At 40.0% G+C, this 17,275-nt stretch overlaps 1 protein-coding gene across 6 annotated transcripts in view; it reads left to right on the top strand.

Moving 5' to 3' along the window:
• mast4 (microtubule associated serine/threonine kinase family member 4) overlaps window positions 1-16,140 on the top strand; it is a 123,234-nt gene extending 107,094 nt beyond the window's left edge. For 4 of the 6 annotated variants that reach the window (XM_062988874.1, XM_062988871.1, XM_062988872.1 and 1 more), the window contains 9 exons: window positions 955-1,067; window positions 1,468-1,589; window positions 2,959-3,236; window positions 5,033-5,206; window positions 6,381-6,607; window positions 6,731-6,853; window positions 7,195-7,331; window positions 7,441-7,625; window positions 9,869-16,140. In XM_062988874.1, coding sequence (XP_062844944.1) covers window positions 955-1,067; window positions 1,468-1,589; window positions 2,959-3,236; window positions 5,033-5,206; window positions 6,381-6,607; window positions 6,731-6,853; window positions 7,195-7,331; window positions 7,441-7,625; window positions 9,869-13,416 — 4,907 coding nt within the window. In that variant the 3' untranslated portion in view covers window positions 13,417-16,140. The remainder of the gene's footprint in view (window positions 1-954; window positions 1,068-1,467; window positions 1,590-2,958; window positions 3,237-5,032; window positions 5,207-6,380; window positions 6,608-6,730; window positions 6,854-7,194; window positions 7,332-7,440; window positions 7,626-9,868) is intronic. The other 2 variants (XM_062988875.1, XM_062988873.1) reach the window with 1 other exon arrangement.
• The last annotated feature ends 1,135 nt before the right edge of the window (window positions 16,141-17,275 follow it).

The raw sequence follows: 17,275 nt of genomic DNA, 5'->3' as shown, positions 1-17,275 counted from the left end.
GTCTTTGAAGTGACTTTATTGCATGACTCTGTTATAAGGACTTATATTTAAATGTGCAGTGGTGTAAAAAGTAATTGCGTCTGTAATTGTATATCTCTCTGATTGAAAGATTCCAGATCATTAAACACAACAATATTACACAAAAGCACAGCACATGCTGTAAAGGATTTGAATAATTAATTAATAATTATTTGAAAACGCTTGGATCTGGGTTTAAACATGGCCTAGAGTCACTCCAATTTCCTCCTACCTGCTAACAGAACATGCAAAAGGTGGATTGGCTGCCTTTTTCTGCCCCTAGTTATAAGTAAACTGGTTCAGTGTGTGATAGCCTGTAATAGCCTGGTGTCCTTTCCAGTGGTGCCAGACTTATAGCACTTTAATTTTGATAATACATTATTTCTTATAATAATTTGTAATGTCCTGCTGTGGGTGAATCTCTAGGTATGTCTGTTGTGGTGTGTGTCATATTGATTTAATAAATTACATTTTAATGCCTTTATTCAAATTTCAAATTCTACACAGGAGAAAAAATAATTACACAATCATTCATTACTGACAATTTGACATTATTATTATTATTATTATTATAAGTACTAGTAGTAGTATTAGTAGTTCAGTAGTATTATTCTATATGTTTTTGTTATTATTATTATTAATAATAATAATATTATTGTCATTATTATTATTATAAATGTTATTAATATCATCATTATCATTTATCATATTTGTTGTTATTATTACTATAATTATAATCATTATTATTAGCATTTTATTATTGTTAATTTAAATATTGTTGTTTTTATTAATATTATTTTTATGATCATAATAATAAAGTTTTTTATTATTATTACTAGTATTATTATTTAAAATAATATTATTGTTGTTGTTATTATTTGTATTATTATAATTATTATTATCATAACTGTTACTTAACATACTTTGTGTATGCAGCTCGATCCGAAAGATACCATCACCTGGAAACTGAGGAAGAGGAGGATACAAATGATGAAGACTTCAATGTTGAGCTGCGCCAGTTTTCTTCTTCTTCACATCGATTTTCTAAAGTGAGTGTCTTCTAGGGACCAACTTACACGATTACACAAACCCGTTGATAACAGCAATAACGTTTCTGTAAGGAGCAGTAAGTAGTGACCAGATGTGGAGACTCTTTTTAACAAGAAAGGTCATGAATTGTGCTCTGATCGTTACGAAGTTTAGGGTAAAAATTAAGAAGAATTTTATACAACCATAAACCTGGAAAAACTACAAAAGCATTCGTAAAGACCTGGCTACCAATCCACAGAAAATTAATAAAATGTTATAACTTCACACTTCACACACTGGATTGCAGGCACCAATAGTCAGGAGAGCAGGATTAAATAAAGTTTGATAATTTGCATAACTACTTTTCAGACACCCTGCTTACATTTTTCATATTGTGAATCTGTGTTTCTGTTGTTGCAGGTTTACAGCAGTCTGGATCTGTCACGTGGCCACATAGAGGAAAAGGGAGACCAAACTGAGAAGAAGAGTGAGAGTCCGCTAACTGTGGATTCACTCAGCTGGACCCCAGACTTCACTGATCTGTACGTCAGAGGTCTTAGTGTGGATTTAAAACCTGACCCTGTGTGATTTAATTATATTTTCTGTAACTGAGTGATATTTTTATGTCCTTTTCATGTCCTTTATAAAATCTTGTGTATGTTGTATACTGTATGTACAGTACTGTGCAAAAGTCTTAGGTCACCATTAGTTTTACACCAGCAATACTAGAAATCTAGAAAATACTAGAAATCTTTTTTTAAAGTATTTAAGTATTTAATCAAAATATCAGAAAACAGCTTCTCTAGGCTAAAGTATTAAATGTGACCTCCCCTTACTCTTGAGCAACAGCAAGAACCTGGCTTTCCAGCAATACATACACATGTTGTCTGAGTTTAACTCATTAGTAGCTTGCTATAAGGCCAGCTTTCAATCACATGACCCCATTCAAAATGCCAATCAGCAAGGCCACTCTTAAAGTAAATCATCAAACAAACTGGATACTCAAGGTGTGGCATTCAAGCTGTTATAAAAAATTTTGAAGAATCGGGAGAGGTCAAGGACAAAACGGACTGAAAGGGGCAAGGATACTTTCAAAATTTTTATGAGTTTTTATGTTCTTTGAGAGACCAGATGAAGTCCAGAAAGAATGTGGTTCAGGATCTGGCAGCTTCATCGGGATGCCAAGTTGACCCTTCTACAATACGAAGAAGCTTGATCAAGAATGGTCTTTTTGAAAGGGTAGCAGCCAAGAAACCACTTTTACAGTAGAGGGAACAGGGCGAAAAGGGCTAAGATATTCTTAAGCTCACAAAGATTGGAATAAATATAAGTGATTCAATGAAATCCAATGAAATTTTGGAGAGAGAATCAGCCATCAGTGAACCATGGTGAAGGTGTTCTGTACTAGTTCAGGGCTTCATTTCTGCCATTGGTGTTGGCAGTATTGTATGAATGGATGGGATCATGTATGCTGAAAAGTACAGGCAGGTTTTAATGCATCATGTCATTCTTTCTGGAAAGTGCCAGATTGGGAATGGTTTTATTTTTAGCATAATAATCTGATTATTGTAAAGGCAGTATTGGATCACATGGACATAGAAAGTAATAAAAGACAGCCTATATCTAAAAAAGGAGCTCTGGTAAGTCATTAAAATTTTGCTAAAACAACAGAGCTAGTGGTGGCCTAAGCCTTTTGCACAGTACTGAGTTAAGGTCTCAGCGGGTTTATTGGATGGCAGGATGACAACATATATGGGGGTGGGGGGTGTCCAGAATTTCCAGACGTACCGCATCCCTTACAAGGATAAAGTGGTTAATGTTAATGAAACAAAAATAAAATGATGTAGACAGTTGTAATGGCAACAATAGCATAAACTGTTATTTTAACCAGAAAGTCATGTGTGTATCCAGACCTTCCCTCTCCCACTCTTCTGACACGGAGAGTACCAGCGTGGGTAGATGCTCAGGAGTTCTGCCTAAGTTCGCTATCTCAGCAGAGGTGGAGAGCTGCGAGAGCTCACTGGCCCTGGAAAAGCCAAGTAAAGTGGCATTCTCTATCGAAGAGCTGCCTCAGGATGAGCCTGAAGTCACCACACCATGCAGCCCAGTCAGCAACTCCACTCTCTCAGGTATCTCCAAAAGAGAGGAAATGGATGAATCTGCTTTTGAGGGTTTCTGTGATGTAATAGGTCAGTCATGCATGTTGATTGGGTATTCTTTTTCAGTGATTATACATTAAAGTACTGATATACGTACTGTTATACACACAGCTCCAGTAACTGTATGGAGTTTTGCTATTTTACTCTATAGGTTTTCTCTATGTGCCTTAGTTTCCTACAACCTTTCAAAACATGTCAGCAGGCAGATTAGCTACGCTACATTGACATTACTTCTAGTTGTATAAACATGAGGGACTATGTGTTTTGGCCTTGGGCCCATTGGCCCATTTCAATCTTTTCTAGTACAGTGGTGTCTTGTAACTTTGCATCCCTTACACTTTAAATATTTGAAACTAGAAACTAGAATTTGAAACGAGAAATCTGTGCCCTTAAACTCGACCATTCCCTTCAACTCGTTGTGTGTGCGACTGTCGCTTTGTTTAGTGCTCGACTTTATTCTCTCAGCTTTCACGGTTAAAAGCTAAAACTGGTAATTTGTTAACTAAACTGTCACTTATACCTCTACAACCAATAAATAGAGAGTTTTTAATTGCCAGCATACCTAAATGACACACATTGGAGAAATAAATTTAAAAAACGCTAGCACACCAGAGCTGGGATCTCGAATACATTGTATCGAGTCTCAGCTCTGCGTGCCAGCTGGGCTGAGTGGCCACATGAACAACGATTGGCCTGTTGTTCATATAGTTAGACTTTTGCTGGCTGGTTGATGGCACCTGCACAGAGACGGGAAAAGAGTGTGTTGATCAGGGTGTGTCTCTCGGTACACAGTGCTGGTCCGCAGCTGATCTCGTCTAGTGTAGGTGACAAAATGCTGCCCACGTGTCGGCGGGGGCATGGGTTAGCTTCGTTCTCCTCAAATCAGAGCAGGGGTCGGCATTAGTGGAGAGGAAGCGTGATGCTGTTTTTTCTAATACTTTATGGGGTTTTATATAACATTAAACCTTAAAATATATTCAGTTCCCCAGGAATGAAAGCATTAACAGGTTTTCCATACATCCTTATGGGAAAAATACCTTGAAACTCAACATCTTTAAAACTCAGCGCCACTCCCAGAACCAACTGACGTTGAGTTATTAGTTAACAGTTAACTGGTTATTTATGTTGATAAACAAATTGGCATAAGCAGTGGTTTATTTTGATCTCTGCACCTACATTTACATTTTAGGCATTTAGCAGACGCTTTTATCCGAAGCGACTTACAGTAGTGTGACAACCCAACAGCAGCAACCTGGCAGTGGTGGTGCTTGAACCAGCAACTCTCTGATTACTAGTCCTGTACCTTAACCACTAGGCTACGGGTTGCCCCTAAGCAGCCACAAGTCAAGTTCTGTTGGATGCCATGTTTATAATGATCTAAAATACACACATTTATAGAATATAGAATTATATGGTATTTAATATAGACTTACCTAGCACTTTATTAGGTACACCCATCTGGTACATACATTCATTGGTTACTTTGTAACAATGTAATGATAAACTGACTGCAGCATCTGTTGCTATGTACACTTTGTTGCCATTTATCAATAAAAGGGACCCCTATAGGACCTCTAATGACACAGATGGTATTAAGGCGGTGACACAACATGGTAATGACATTGTAGCATGTGTTGTGTGAGTGTAGCGGGTGCAGCAGTGTCAATGCTGAAAGGAATATAGTGTAGCTTTTTGAATCTGTTTAACACACCAACTGTATAATGCAGCCCAAAATGCAGAACATCTAAATTAAAAATAGTGTTGAGTTTGATGCAGCTTCTTGATACTGATAATGCTAAACCCTTCTTTCCATTTTGATTTAACAGGCAGTTTCTCTGAGCACCTGGACCAGTTGCCATTGCAAGCTGAGGGAGCAGACAGTCCTGAATGTACCAGCAAGCCACGTGTTGATTCCAGCAGCCATCTAAGCTCCCAGAGACCTAAGGCTACAGTGCCCAAATCAGCTTCTGCCAGTGCACTGTCACTAATGATCCCTGGAGGTCAGTTTTGATGTGTATCTGCATGATTTGTAAACCATGAATGATGAATTGTGTATTAAGCATCAGGTTATACATGCCGGTTCAAACAGCTTGTCTTGATGTTGGTTTGTGAGGGAAATTATCCATGTGGTAGATGTAACTTATAAAATAATTAATGATGTATTTGGAAGGTAGGGTAGTGATAGTTCAGTGGTTAAGGTGCTGGACTAGCAGTCAGAAGGTCACTGCCAAGTTGCCTCTATTGGGCCCTTATGCAAATGACTGATCTCTTAAACCTGTTGCTAGCATTGTATTCATATTATGCACACCTGCTAAATGCCATAAATGTAAATTAAAGGTGTATAAAATAGGCATGTCTAATATTTACTTAAAAAAAAATTTGCACCCCTCAAATTGATCAAGGAGAGCCAGATCACAGCACACGTCTCCGCCGACACATGTCCACCAGTGTTGGGTTTCCACACAGGGTCGTATTGCATACAGAGGGCCGCGCTAGGTTTGATGTGACCCCTCCCCTTCCCCACTCACGCTGTCGCCCAGAGATTGGATATCATAGCAGGAAGAGACCATGTCCGACCTTCCCGCCCTTAAACCCAACCTATTGTGTTTGTGTGGACCAGGTTGGTGGCTTTCAATTCAAGATTCAAGATTCAAGATTTACTTTATTGTCATTTTACTGTACACCGAAGTGTACAGAAAAAACGAGATTACGTGCATTGGTTCACGTTAAAAACACCACAGGTTTAAAAAATAAGAAATATATATAGAATAGTAATAGAATAGTAAAGTTAAATAATACTACTAATAATAATACTGACATTACGAAAATTGCACATTGTAGTTAAAGTATTGCACATGCAGAAAAATTCACAGTTGCTGAGATTTGCACTTGCGAGTTCAAATACTTCACACTGTGCCACCCAAACACCCTGATTTTAAATTCTTATGCAGTTGTTTGCAAGTTGTTTGCAAGTTTGTGAACTTTGTATTTGTGATTTAGTGTAAGTTGTGTTTTTAAAATCAGCATTTTAATATACGCTTCATATAAACATAAAATAAATGATCACATGCATTATTTTTCTTATTTATAACATAATGCTACTTTATGCTTGTGAAAAACAAATCATGTCTTCATTACTTGCCGATGTAGTAATTACTTGTATTATGTCTCCAGATGTGTTTGGCATGTCACCACTGGCCAGTCCAATGTCTCCATACTCATTATCATCAGACCCCTCCTCAAGAGACTCCTCCCCCAGTCGAGACTCCTCCCTCTCAGCCGCTAGCTCACGCCAGCCGATCATCATTCACAGTTCAGGGAAGAAGTTCGGCTTTACACTCCGGGCTATTCGAGTCTATGCTTGTGACAGTGATGTGTATACTGTTTATCACATGGTCTGGGTAAGAGCGGTTTTTAAATCAGATCAGTTCAGAATAAAATATTATAATCGGATAATGAGTCATATTTTCTACGGCAGAGTGGTCAGTAGTTCCTAACTTTTTGTTTAACTTTTGGAATTTTAGAATGTGGAGGATAATGGACCTGCTCATAAGGCCGGCCTCAAGGCTGGAGACTTAATCACTCACGTGAATGGAGAAACGGTCCATGGACTTCTACACACAGAGGTTGTTGAGCTACTGCTGAAGGTGAGAGGGACATTCTAGTGTGTACAGTTACTATAATTATCTTTTCTACAACCAAGATGCTGGTGCCAATGCCTATGCCACATATTTCCACCTCAAATGTGGCAACAAAAATGAGGGCTGTTTTATTAATCAGTAAATTTAGTTACTCTCAAATTTATTAAATAACAGTTTCCCTTTTAAACAGTGGATACACAGGTAGGGTCTTAAATAGCTTTGGTAATTACTAGTAATTAGCAAAGTAGCAACCTTCTTATTGCTAGCAGAAACCGAGACACATTTCATCTTGGTCATCAATGTGCTAGCATCAAAGCAATAGAGTAAAGTTGCCTCTTTGTTTACAGAGTGGAAGCAAGGTTGCCATATCCACCACCCCTTTTGAGAACACTTCAATCAAAACTGGTCCAGCTAGGAGGAATAGTTACCGGAGCAAAATGATCAGAAGAACCAAGAAGCCAAAAAAGGAGAAGACACAAGAACGGTAAGAATATTTCACAAATAGAATATTACTTACATCATGGTGGTTATATAGTACTGTATAATGTACTACAGCTATATTTGTAATAATGTAATAAACTTTTTCTTTCCAGGCGACGATCAGTGTTCAAGCGCTTTGCCATGCAGCCCTCACCTTTGCTCCATACCAGCCGAAGTTTCACCTCACTGAATCGCTCACTGTCCTCAGGAGAGAGTCTACCTGGATCGCCTACACACAGTCTGTCTCCTCACTCCCCGACCACCCCCTTCCGTCCAACACCAGACTTCAACCAGTCAGGTCAGCATTAGCTATTATTATTTGCAATAATAATAGCTGCCACGCCGAGCCTTTTCACAAGCATCTGGAGTGTCTGTGCCAGTTTGTGCCCTTTTATTTGTAATATCAGGTACTGATGTTTGATAATAAGGCCTGTTATTATTGAAGTATGTTTAATGGTTTAAGGTCAGGGCTCTCTTCAGGCCAGTAGACTTTCTTCACACCAAATCTGTCAACCCATGGACCTGTCTTTGAGCACAGGGCAGAGGGCCTTCTGTAAACTGCTGCTATATATTTAGTTATATTAAGTATATAATGTAATTATAATAATAATGTTTAATTTATAAAGCATATTTCCAAGCTCCATGCATATTGTATGCATATCACCAACAATTAGGAGGACAGTGCTGTGAAAAAATACGTGCCCCACTCCCCATTTTCCCCTCTTTTCTTGCATATTTTTGAGACATACCTGTATATGTTTCAGATCATCAAACTACTAAATGATGATTTACATCAATCAGCCATAACATTAAAACCACCTCCTTGTTTCTACACTCACTGTTCATTTTATCAGCTCCACTTACCATATAGAAGCACTTTGTAGTTGCACTGTAGTCCATCTGTTCCTTTGCATGCTTTGTTAGCCCCCTTTCATGTTGTTCTTCAATGGTCAGGACCCCCACAGGATCACTACAGAGCAGGTATTATTTGGGTGGTGGATCATTCTCAGCACTGCAGTGAAAAACATAGTGGTGGTGTGTTAGTGTGTGTTGTGCTGGTATGAGTGGATGAGACACAGCAGTACTGCTGGAGTTTTTAAACACCTCACTGTCACTGCTTGACTGAGAATAGTCCACCAACCAAAAACATCCAGCCAACAGCGTCCCATGGGCAGCGTCCTGTGACCACTGATGAAGGTCTAGAAGATGACCAACTCAAACAGCAGCAATAGATGAGCGATCGTCTCTGACTTTACATCTACAAGGTGAACCAACTAGGTAGACGTGTCTAATAGGGTGGACAGTGAGTGGACACGGTATTTAAAAACTCCACCAGCGCTGCTGTGTCTGATCCACTCATACCAGCACAACACACACTAACACACCACCACCATGTCAGTGTCACTGCTGTGCCGAGAATGATCCACCACCTAAATAATACCTGCTCTGTGGGGGTCCTGACCATTGAAGAACAGGGTGAAAGCAGGCTTAAAAAATGTATGTAGAGAAACAGATGGACTACAGTCAGTAATTGTAGAACTACAAAGTGCCTCTATATGGTAAGTGGAACTGATAAAATGAACAGTGAGTGTAGAAACAAGGAGGTGCTTTTAATGTTCTGGCTGATCAGTGTATTTATTAAAAGAAAAATGCTGTTCAGCCCTACCTAGCCCTATGTGAAAAAGTAATTGCCCCCTCAGCTACCAAATCAAACAGTTTACCAAATTCAAAGCAGGCTAGAAGGTCTAATAAAGCAGAACATGATGTCACGTTCTGAAGAAATTAAAATACAGATAATTGAAATCTATCTAGTCTGGAAAGGGAGCCATTGCTAAGGCTCTGGGGATCCAGCAAAACACAGTAAGAGACATTATTTACAAGCAAAGTAACCTTGGACCAGTGGTGAACCCACTAAGGAGTGGCCAACCTATCAAAATGTCACCATGAACTTATCAAGTAGGTCACAAATTAACTCAGACGAACTGCAGGGCAATGTACACAATTCCAGAATAAGAAAGAGACTGGGAAAAATGGCATCCATGGGAGAGCTGCAAGGCGCAAACAATTATTAGCAATAGATGTTGTAAAAAGACCAGAACTTGACAGTTAGATGGGTTTTCACATTCTTTTAGCCAGTTGTATTATTATTATTATTATTATTATTATTATTATTATTATATTTATTATTATATTTATTATTGTTATTATTATTATTATTATTATTATTATTATTATAATTATAATATTTATTATTATATTTATTATTATTATGATTATTATCATTATTGTTATTGTTATTATTATTATTATTATCATTATTGTTATTGTTATTATTATTATTATTATTATCATTATTGTTATTATTATTATTAATAAAGTCACACAATTTTAAATGCAACACAAAAGTAAATGTGATCTTTTGCACTCTTATCTTGTCAAAGCTCATAAGCATAATCCACTCACATTAGTGAAATATAAATATGATACCTATCTATTTCTATTCCTGACACAGATTTATCCTTTATTCCTCTGTATTTTTAGGTGGCACATCCTCTCAGAGCAGTTCACCCAGCTCCAGCGCTCCAAATTCCCCTGCTGGCTCATGTCACATCAGACCTAACACCTTGCATGGTTTAGGGCCTAAGTTACCTGGGCAGCGGCTTCGTCAAAGCCGCCGTCAGTCAGCCGGGAGCATCCCGCTCTCCCCTCTAGCTCGAACGCCATCTCCAACTCCTCAGCCTACCTCCCCTCCACGGTCCCCTTCCCCTCTGCTCAGTCATTCAGTCGGAAGCTCCAAAACCTTTACAGCCAAGATGCATTCACCTCCTACAATCGTCAGGCAAATGGTGCGACCTAAAAGCGCCGAACCCCCTCGCTCCCCACTCCTTAAGAGGGTTCAATCAGAGGAAAAGCTTTCGCCATCTTACTCAGGGGAGAAGAAGCATCTGTGCTCTCGGAAACTCAGTCTGGAGGTAACGCAAGAGGAAGCCCAGGCCGAGGTGGCATCTGGAGGAGAACACACACTGCAAAGTGTCGAGGAGAGCTCTGAACTGCCCACTATTACCCGGGTTAGACCTGCTGAGCAGGGCTGCCTAAAACGTCCCGTGACTCGCAAGGTTGGCCGCCAGGAATCCGTAGAGGAGCTTGATAAGGAGAAATTAAAGGCGAAGGTGGTGGCAAAAAGACAGGATTGGCATGAGAGACGAGAGTCCCTGCAAAAGCAAGATGCTTTTCAAGACAACGAATTCGCCTCATGTTCCCACACTACCGATGATAAGGAGAGGGGGTGTCATGGACGACCCACTGGAGGAACCCAAAGCATTTCTGAGTCCAGCCCTCTCGAAAGTAAATCTGCTAATTCCACAGTTAAGGATGTTCTGTACAAGAAACTAAACAGCAGAGCATGCGAAAGCATGGGAGACTCTCTCAGTGCCGCTGGGGACTGTGTTTCAATTTTAAATGAGGGTGTTCGATCTGCACCAAGCCAGTCAGACAGACAACTGTCCAGGCAGATTAAAGAGGGCAGTAAATCAGACAGGCTGGATTTAAAGTTTGCCAATATGGAGTTAGCTCGTAAGAGGCAGTCTTTTGAGGAACGTGATGACTGCATGTGTCGAATCACTCCTGGTGTTCATGAAAGCCTTCACTTTAATACCACTAGATCCAAAAGTCTCCAGCTGGACTCTGCTCTGACATTGGAGCATGCAAAAGGATCACTGGGCTGTGTTCACATCAACCCTGGAATCAACACAGGGCGGGGAGAGAGTGCAGTAGAGAAGCTTCAGATTATCTCATCCACTGAAGGTTCCATCAGAAAGACGTCATCTGAGTACAAACTAGAGGGACGGCTTGTGTCCTCTCTAAAACCACTAAAGGGCACGCTTGATATAGGTCTTCTCTCTGGACCCAGGGTGTCCAAAACTGACTCTTGTCTTCTAAAGATGGCAGGCAGCCAAAGTCACAGTGTTGGGCTAGAGACCGACAGTGAGAAAGTAAGCCCTCTGCAGGACACCACTAAGAAACAGACACCAATCGCAGCCAAAATGGAAGGTCCTGGTGCTGGAAAACAGGAACCCAGCATTGTTAGTTCCATCAGCAGAGAGCACACTCTTGACAAAAATAAACAGTCCAAAACAGAACAAACTGACTTAAAATCAGAAAGCAAGTTAAAACCCTCCCAGGAGATACGGCCTGCTCGACACAGCGCTCATTTCGCTTGTGGGAAGACCCCCTCGATAAGGGAGGTCAGCAATGAAGACCAAGAAGATGATGTGGAAAACTCTGAGCCTACAAAGCAAAGAAGCACTGCAGATTTTAATATGCCAGCCATCCCTGACCTTGTCAACAAGCAAGACGCAGTACCCTCAGACTCCCGCAATGCTGATAAAGCTGTAGCGAAGTCCATTGTTGGTCCGACAAGAGTAAATAACTGCCAAATTACCACTGACAAGGATACACTTGTTCCACAGGAGGCTCACTCATCAAGTGGGGTCAAAGATGGTACAGTTAGAGCACCCAGCTCAGTTATAGCTTCAACAATAGTTCTGCCTCCAAAATCAGACAAACCTTGTGGTGCGCTTAACGAAGCTGTGCATTCAAAAGATGGTGTAAAGAGTGGAAGCAAGATTCCAGAAAGCACAGCTGAAACCACGGAGATCACCAAGAAGAAAAACTCAAAGAGCACTCTTGAAGAAGCGACCAGCACATCGAATTTATGTTTAAAATCAGAGCAGATTCCTGCACAGACCTTGGTAGTTAAAGACAACACATCTGTTCCAGAGAGCTTACCTTCAGTTTTACATACGTGTTCTGCCCCAGCAGCTACCCCAACGTCAAATAGCCAGGTAACTCAAAGTACATTGTCTGTGGATTCTGCTTCTCCGACCAAACAGGAAAACAACAGTGCTGCTCCCATTGCTGATTCTCCAAAGGCCATTCCCGCTGTGGTTCTTTACTCTCCACACTGTGTAGACAAAAGTTCTCAGTGCTTAACAGAAGTCACAACATACAACACACAAGTTAAACCAGCTCAGCAGACATCCCCAAAAACACTACCCAGCGCTGTCTCAGACAACAGACCGAAGTGTTCAGATGAACCTATGAAAACACAACCCAATTGTGCAGATGAGAAAAAAATGCAAGGTCATAAGGACAATGGAGGCAAAACAAAAGTAAAAAACAAAGACCATAAGATAAGCATGCTTTCAAAAGAGTCCAGCAATGAGTCAAGTTTAGCTGCAAGTCCTGAAACTCCAGCATCTATAGGTAGAATGGCAGATCCAAAAGATAAAAACACTAAAGTGAGTTTAAAAGAAGATGTAGAACGCACTTCTAAAAGTCACAATGGAGCAGCCAGTGCTGAAAATGTAAAGTCTGTCACTATTCAAGAGGATCCAGATGCTAATCAGACTCTCCCAAGGTCTTTGTCTAAGGATTCTGGTTCCATTCCACTGCAGATCAAGGGTGATAAAACAAACATAACTGGGCAAGATCAAACCTCAAACCCACATGAGGAAAGGTTGAAAGTAGAGAACATCTCAGAACATAAGATAAACAAGCCAGCACTCGAGGCAACTAAGAAGCCACCATTGTCAGAGAAAAAGTGCCCAGCAAGCTCCAAAAACAAAGCCAAGCCAGAATCTCCGCTATCTTCTAACCGAAGTGAAAAGGCAACCGAAGAGAAAGGAACACCACACAGCAGTGCACCAGAACAGACTGTGGTTAAAGACAACACCAATCTAAAACCAAAGGAGCAAAGAGAGTCTGCCTCACTTGTTTTGAAACCTCAACCACAGAAAGACAAGCCCTGCCGTGGCTCCCAAAGTGGTGCTGTGTTAACGTCTGCTGTTAAGGTTCAAATGTCAAGTGGAGTGCCTGCTGGGAACAGCACTGGTGAGCACAGTACAGCAGAACCGGCAAGACCTTATGAAGACGTTAAAGTCGAGCACCCAAAATCATCAGACTTCTCACAGAAAGCCAACCGTAAAGACTCCCAGAGAGCCACGTCCCTGGCAAAGGATGGCCAAGCACATGAAAAAGATTCAGCCCGTTTGAAGCAGTCCAAATACGTAACAAGAAACAAAAAGTGACATATTTGGTAACACTGGAGGTATTGATCAAGTCACCGATCAGGACAGCAAGACGCAATCAATGTAGTTTTTCTGTTTTCCATACACTGTATTATAATTCTTTACTTTCTGAGGACCGACAAAGCTGTTACTTCACTGTTTCTTGATGGGCTAGTATGTTTGTATGGATGATGTTTGATAATGGTTGGGTCAGTGTGTATCTGAAAGATTGCAGGTTTGAATGTAGACCAGTTTTGCTGCTGAAGGTCACCTTTATTACTTTTCTGCATTGAGATCCAGAAGTCCAGATGCTCATATGAACGATGTGTGCAATAAGTTAGGCATCAACTTAATGCCCATGAGAGGTATAATTGTGCCAATTTAGGTTAAATGGGGTGTATTAAAAATGAATGATATTCTCATTCAAAGTAGCGTTCTTTAGGAAATGGATTCTCTGTAACGGCCACATATGAAGTATTTGTAGCGATGGTGTTAGTATCTCAGCACACTTTTCATGCAGAAAAGAAAAATCCCACCATTGTGTTTGTTTCATTGTTTTATGAAGTGTGCTGTTTGTTTTGGGTAGTGGTGCACAGAGGGAATGCACTTAAACCTGTGCTTCTCACCTAGAACTGTTTTATAATGGAATCATCTTATGGTTCTGGATGCATATCTGGAAGGGGCTTTAGGTTATTTCGGGCAGTCCAGCTTGCTGTTCTTAGCAGGTTGTGTCAAAATTTCATATTCCCTTCATATACATCTTTTCATTTGCATTAATAAATATTAATTTTTTATGCAATTTACTGTACATAAGCAATGTTAATTGTACAAAGGGTGATCCATAGGATCAGAATATGAATATGAGCGTTGTATGTTTTTTATGTATATATTTTGCTATGTCAGTCGTATCTTTGTATACCGTACTAGATGTTTGTTTCTCAGAGACCTTTTTGTCTGCGCAGTAAATGCCGCCATCTAAAATAAGCTAACAAAGATTATAAAGATTCATCAGAAATGATCTTAGACTATACTTGAAATTACAGACACTAGAAGCAGTAAGTACACTCATCCTTATACTGTAAGTGCATTTTAATTTCATGTAGGCATCTCAGTGTCCTCCGGTGATCTCTTAATGAAAATGCATGTCTTGGTACAGTTGATGTCAGGGAATGTGTGCAGACTTTTACAGACGTACAGTTTTAAAATATTGTTAAGAAAGGTGTTATGTGGTTTAGGATGCAGCACATTTCTACTGGTGAGGTTCTGTAAGCTCCGGCTTTCACGAGATTTTAGATTTACTCAAGACTTGTATTCTTATTATGAGATCACATCTAGCACTGCAAAACTACTGGCTGAATAGCTAAGAAAAAATTATAAATGTAGAACAAAAAAAAGCTATCGTAGAAAGTGAATGTTTAAAGCTATATATTTGGCTGTAGAAACTGTAAAAAGTTAAGGGCTCGATTTTTCAGCTGTTTATAACATCGTTTGTGTGCTGAATATTCTAAGCCAAGTGGAAAACTGAGGGTATTGTTATTGTGACCTTTATGGTCGGTCAGGATTGAAACAGTCAGGACTTGTGTTTTTGTGTTTCTGTATTCCTGTATTATGCCTAGTCTATTACCCATCAGTTAGTCACCTAGTCAAGTGAATGAGAATAAAAAATGCTTATAGAATCAGAGGCAGTGCTTAAACTCTCTTATTTTGACTGTTAATGTGGTCTATATAAATGCCTCAAAGGCATCTAAATATGGTAACTGCTAACATTTCACTTGACCTAATGATAAGTGACATTACATTACATAGACTATTCAGTTATTTTATTTGTTTGTGTCTGAATACAGTAGCAAGTCCTTTTTGCATCACAACTGTGATGGTGTATTAAAACTAACTATGATAGTTAGTTAGTTATATTGTCTTTAGACTACAAATAATATGCATTGCGAGGAGGCTTATTATGAATGTTCGAGAAATGTACACGTCTCATGAAGAAAGTAAATTTGAGATTTTGTTTTGGTGAACTCTGAAGTCGTACTGTCCCTCAGAATGTAAATGTAGTATTCGTAGTCTGAGGAGATAAACTGCACCTTATTAAAAAATTAAATACACACACACACACACACACAAACACACACACACACTACTTACTGCATCTGGACTAAGAGGTAATAAATTAATATAGAGATGTGAATGTGAATGTTTAATGTGGCATATCATGTCACCAGTCATAGCCAACATATATATAGTCATAAATCAACCATGGATGTTCATGTCTCTGTTTCATGCCTTTTATTCTGATGGTCTGTGTAAAAAAATGTTAATGAGCACATTGAGTTTTTGTTTACAGCTAATTCATGGATGTATATTTTGAATATTGTATTATTAAGTTGCCAAATCTGTGTGCTACGTCACAGGACATTGTGATTGTAGTGATGCATGGTGTCTATTCAACGGGTTGTGTTGTTTAAAGACTTGTCAGTCTTTAGTAGTCGATCTATCCATTGTGAGTCTGTCAGACTTAAAGCGTTCTGGAAGTTTCTTTTCCCTCTATGAGTTTGTGACTACTAGTGTTTGTATAAATCGTCCCGGTCCCTGATGTTTGTCTTTTTGAATCTGTGCAATAAGAGGTATGGTATTGTTTTGTATTTCATCCGAGGACTCTGTGGATGTCATAGATGTTGTATTCTATATAAATATTTATACTTCTAAGTTGTATAATAATGAAAATAAACAGGCATGACATTACCCGTCTGTCTCAAATCTTTTCTTAGAATCAAGGTCTTTCCTTATGCACTTATCCACTATGGCGGAGATGACTTTCATTCAGAATTGCCATAAAGGACAAGCAATGTTACTGCTTTACCAGCCTGTGGTACTTCCACATTGTACTTACTCAGGCTTTTGTGATCTCTTGGTTAGGCACTGAAATAGCAGGTCCTATACTGAATGCTTTATACAAAGGGAATAAACATATAGTGTATATAGCAATGAATATACCCCGACTAGGTATAACATTATGACCACTGACAGGTGAAGTGAATAACACTGATTATCTCTTTATCACGGCACCTGTTAGTGGGTGGGATATCGGGCAGCAAGTGAACATTTTATCCTCAAAGTTGATGTTAGAAGCAGGAAAAATGAACAAGTGTAAGGATTTGAGCGAGTTTGACAAGGGCCAACCTGTAATGGCTAGACGACGTGGTCCAAGGAAGGAACAGTGGTAAACCAGCACAGGGTCATGGCCAGCCAAGGCTCATTGATGCACGTGGGGAGCGAAGGCTGGTTTGTGTGGTCCGATCCAACAGACGAGCTTCTGTAGCTCAAATTGCTTTAGAAGTTTAGTCAGGTTCTGATAGAAAGGTGTCAGGATACACAGTGCATCACAGTTTGTTGTGTATGGGGCTGCATAGCCGCAGACCAGTCAGGATGCCCATGCTGACCCCTGTCCACCGCCAAAAGCGCCAACAAATGGGCACATGAGCATCAGAACTGGACCATGGAACAATGGAAGATGGTGGCTTGGTCTGATGAATGACGTTTTCTTTTACATCACGTGGATGGCCGGGTGCGTGTGCGTCGCTTACCTGAGGAATACATGACACCAGGATGCACTATGGGAAGAAGGCAAGCCGGCGGAGGCAGTGTGATGCTTTGGGCAACGTTCTGCTGGGAAACCTTGGGTCCTGCCATCCATGTGGATGTTACTTAAGCTACCTACCTAAGCATTGTTGCAGACCATGTACACCCTTTCATGGAAACGGTATTCCCTGATGGCTGTGCAAAAATGGTTCAGGAATGGTTTGAGGAGCACAACGAGTCTGAGGTGTTGACTTGGCCTCCAAATTCCCCAGATCTCAGTCCAATCGAGCATCTGTGG

Source organism: Trichomycterus rosablanca, chromosome 26, assembly GCF_030014385.1.
Source record: "Trichomycterus rosablanca isolate fTriRos1 chromosome 26, fTriRos1.hap1, whole genome shotgun sequence".
Taxonomy (NCBI): Eukaryota; Metazoa; Chordata; class Actinopteri; order Siluriformes; family Trichomycteridae; genus Trichomycterus; species Trichomycterus rosablanca.
The sequence above is the reverse complement of the archived record's forward strand: the minus strand, read 5'-3'. Positions and strand labels throughout refer to the sequence as shown.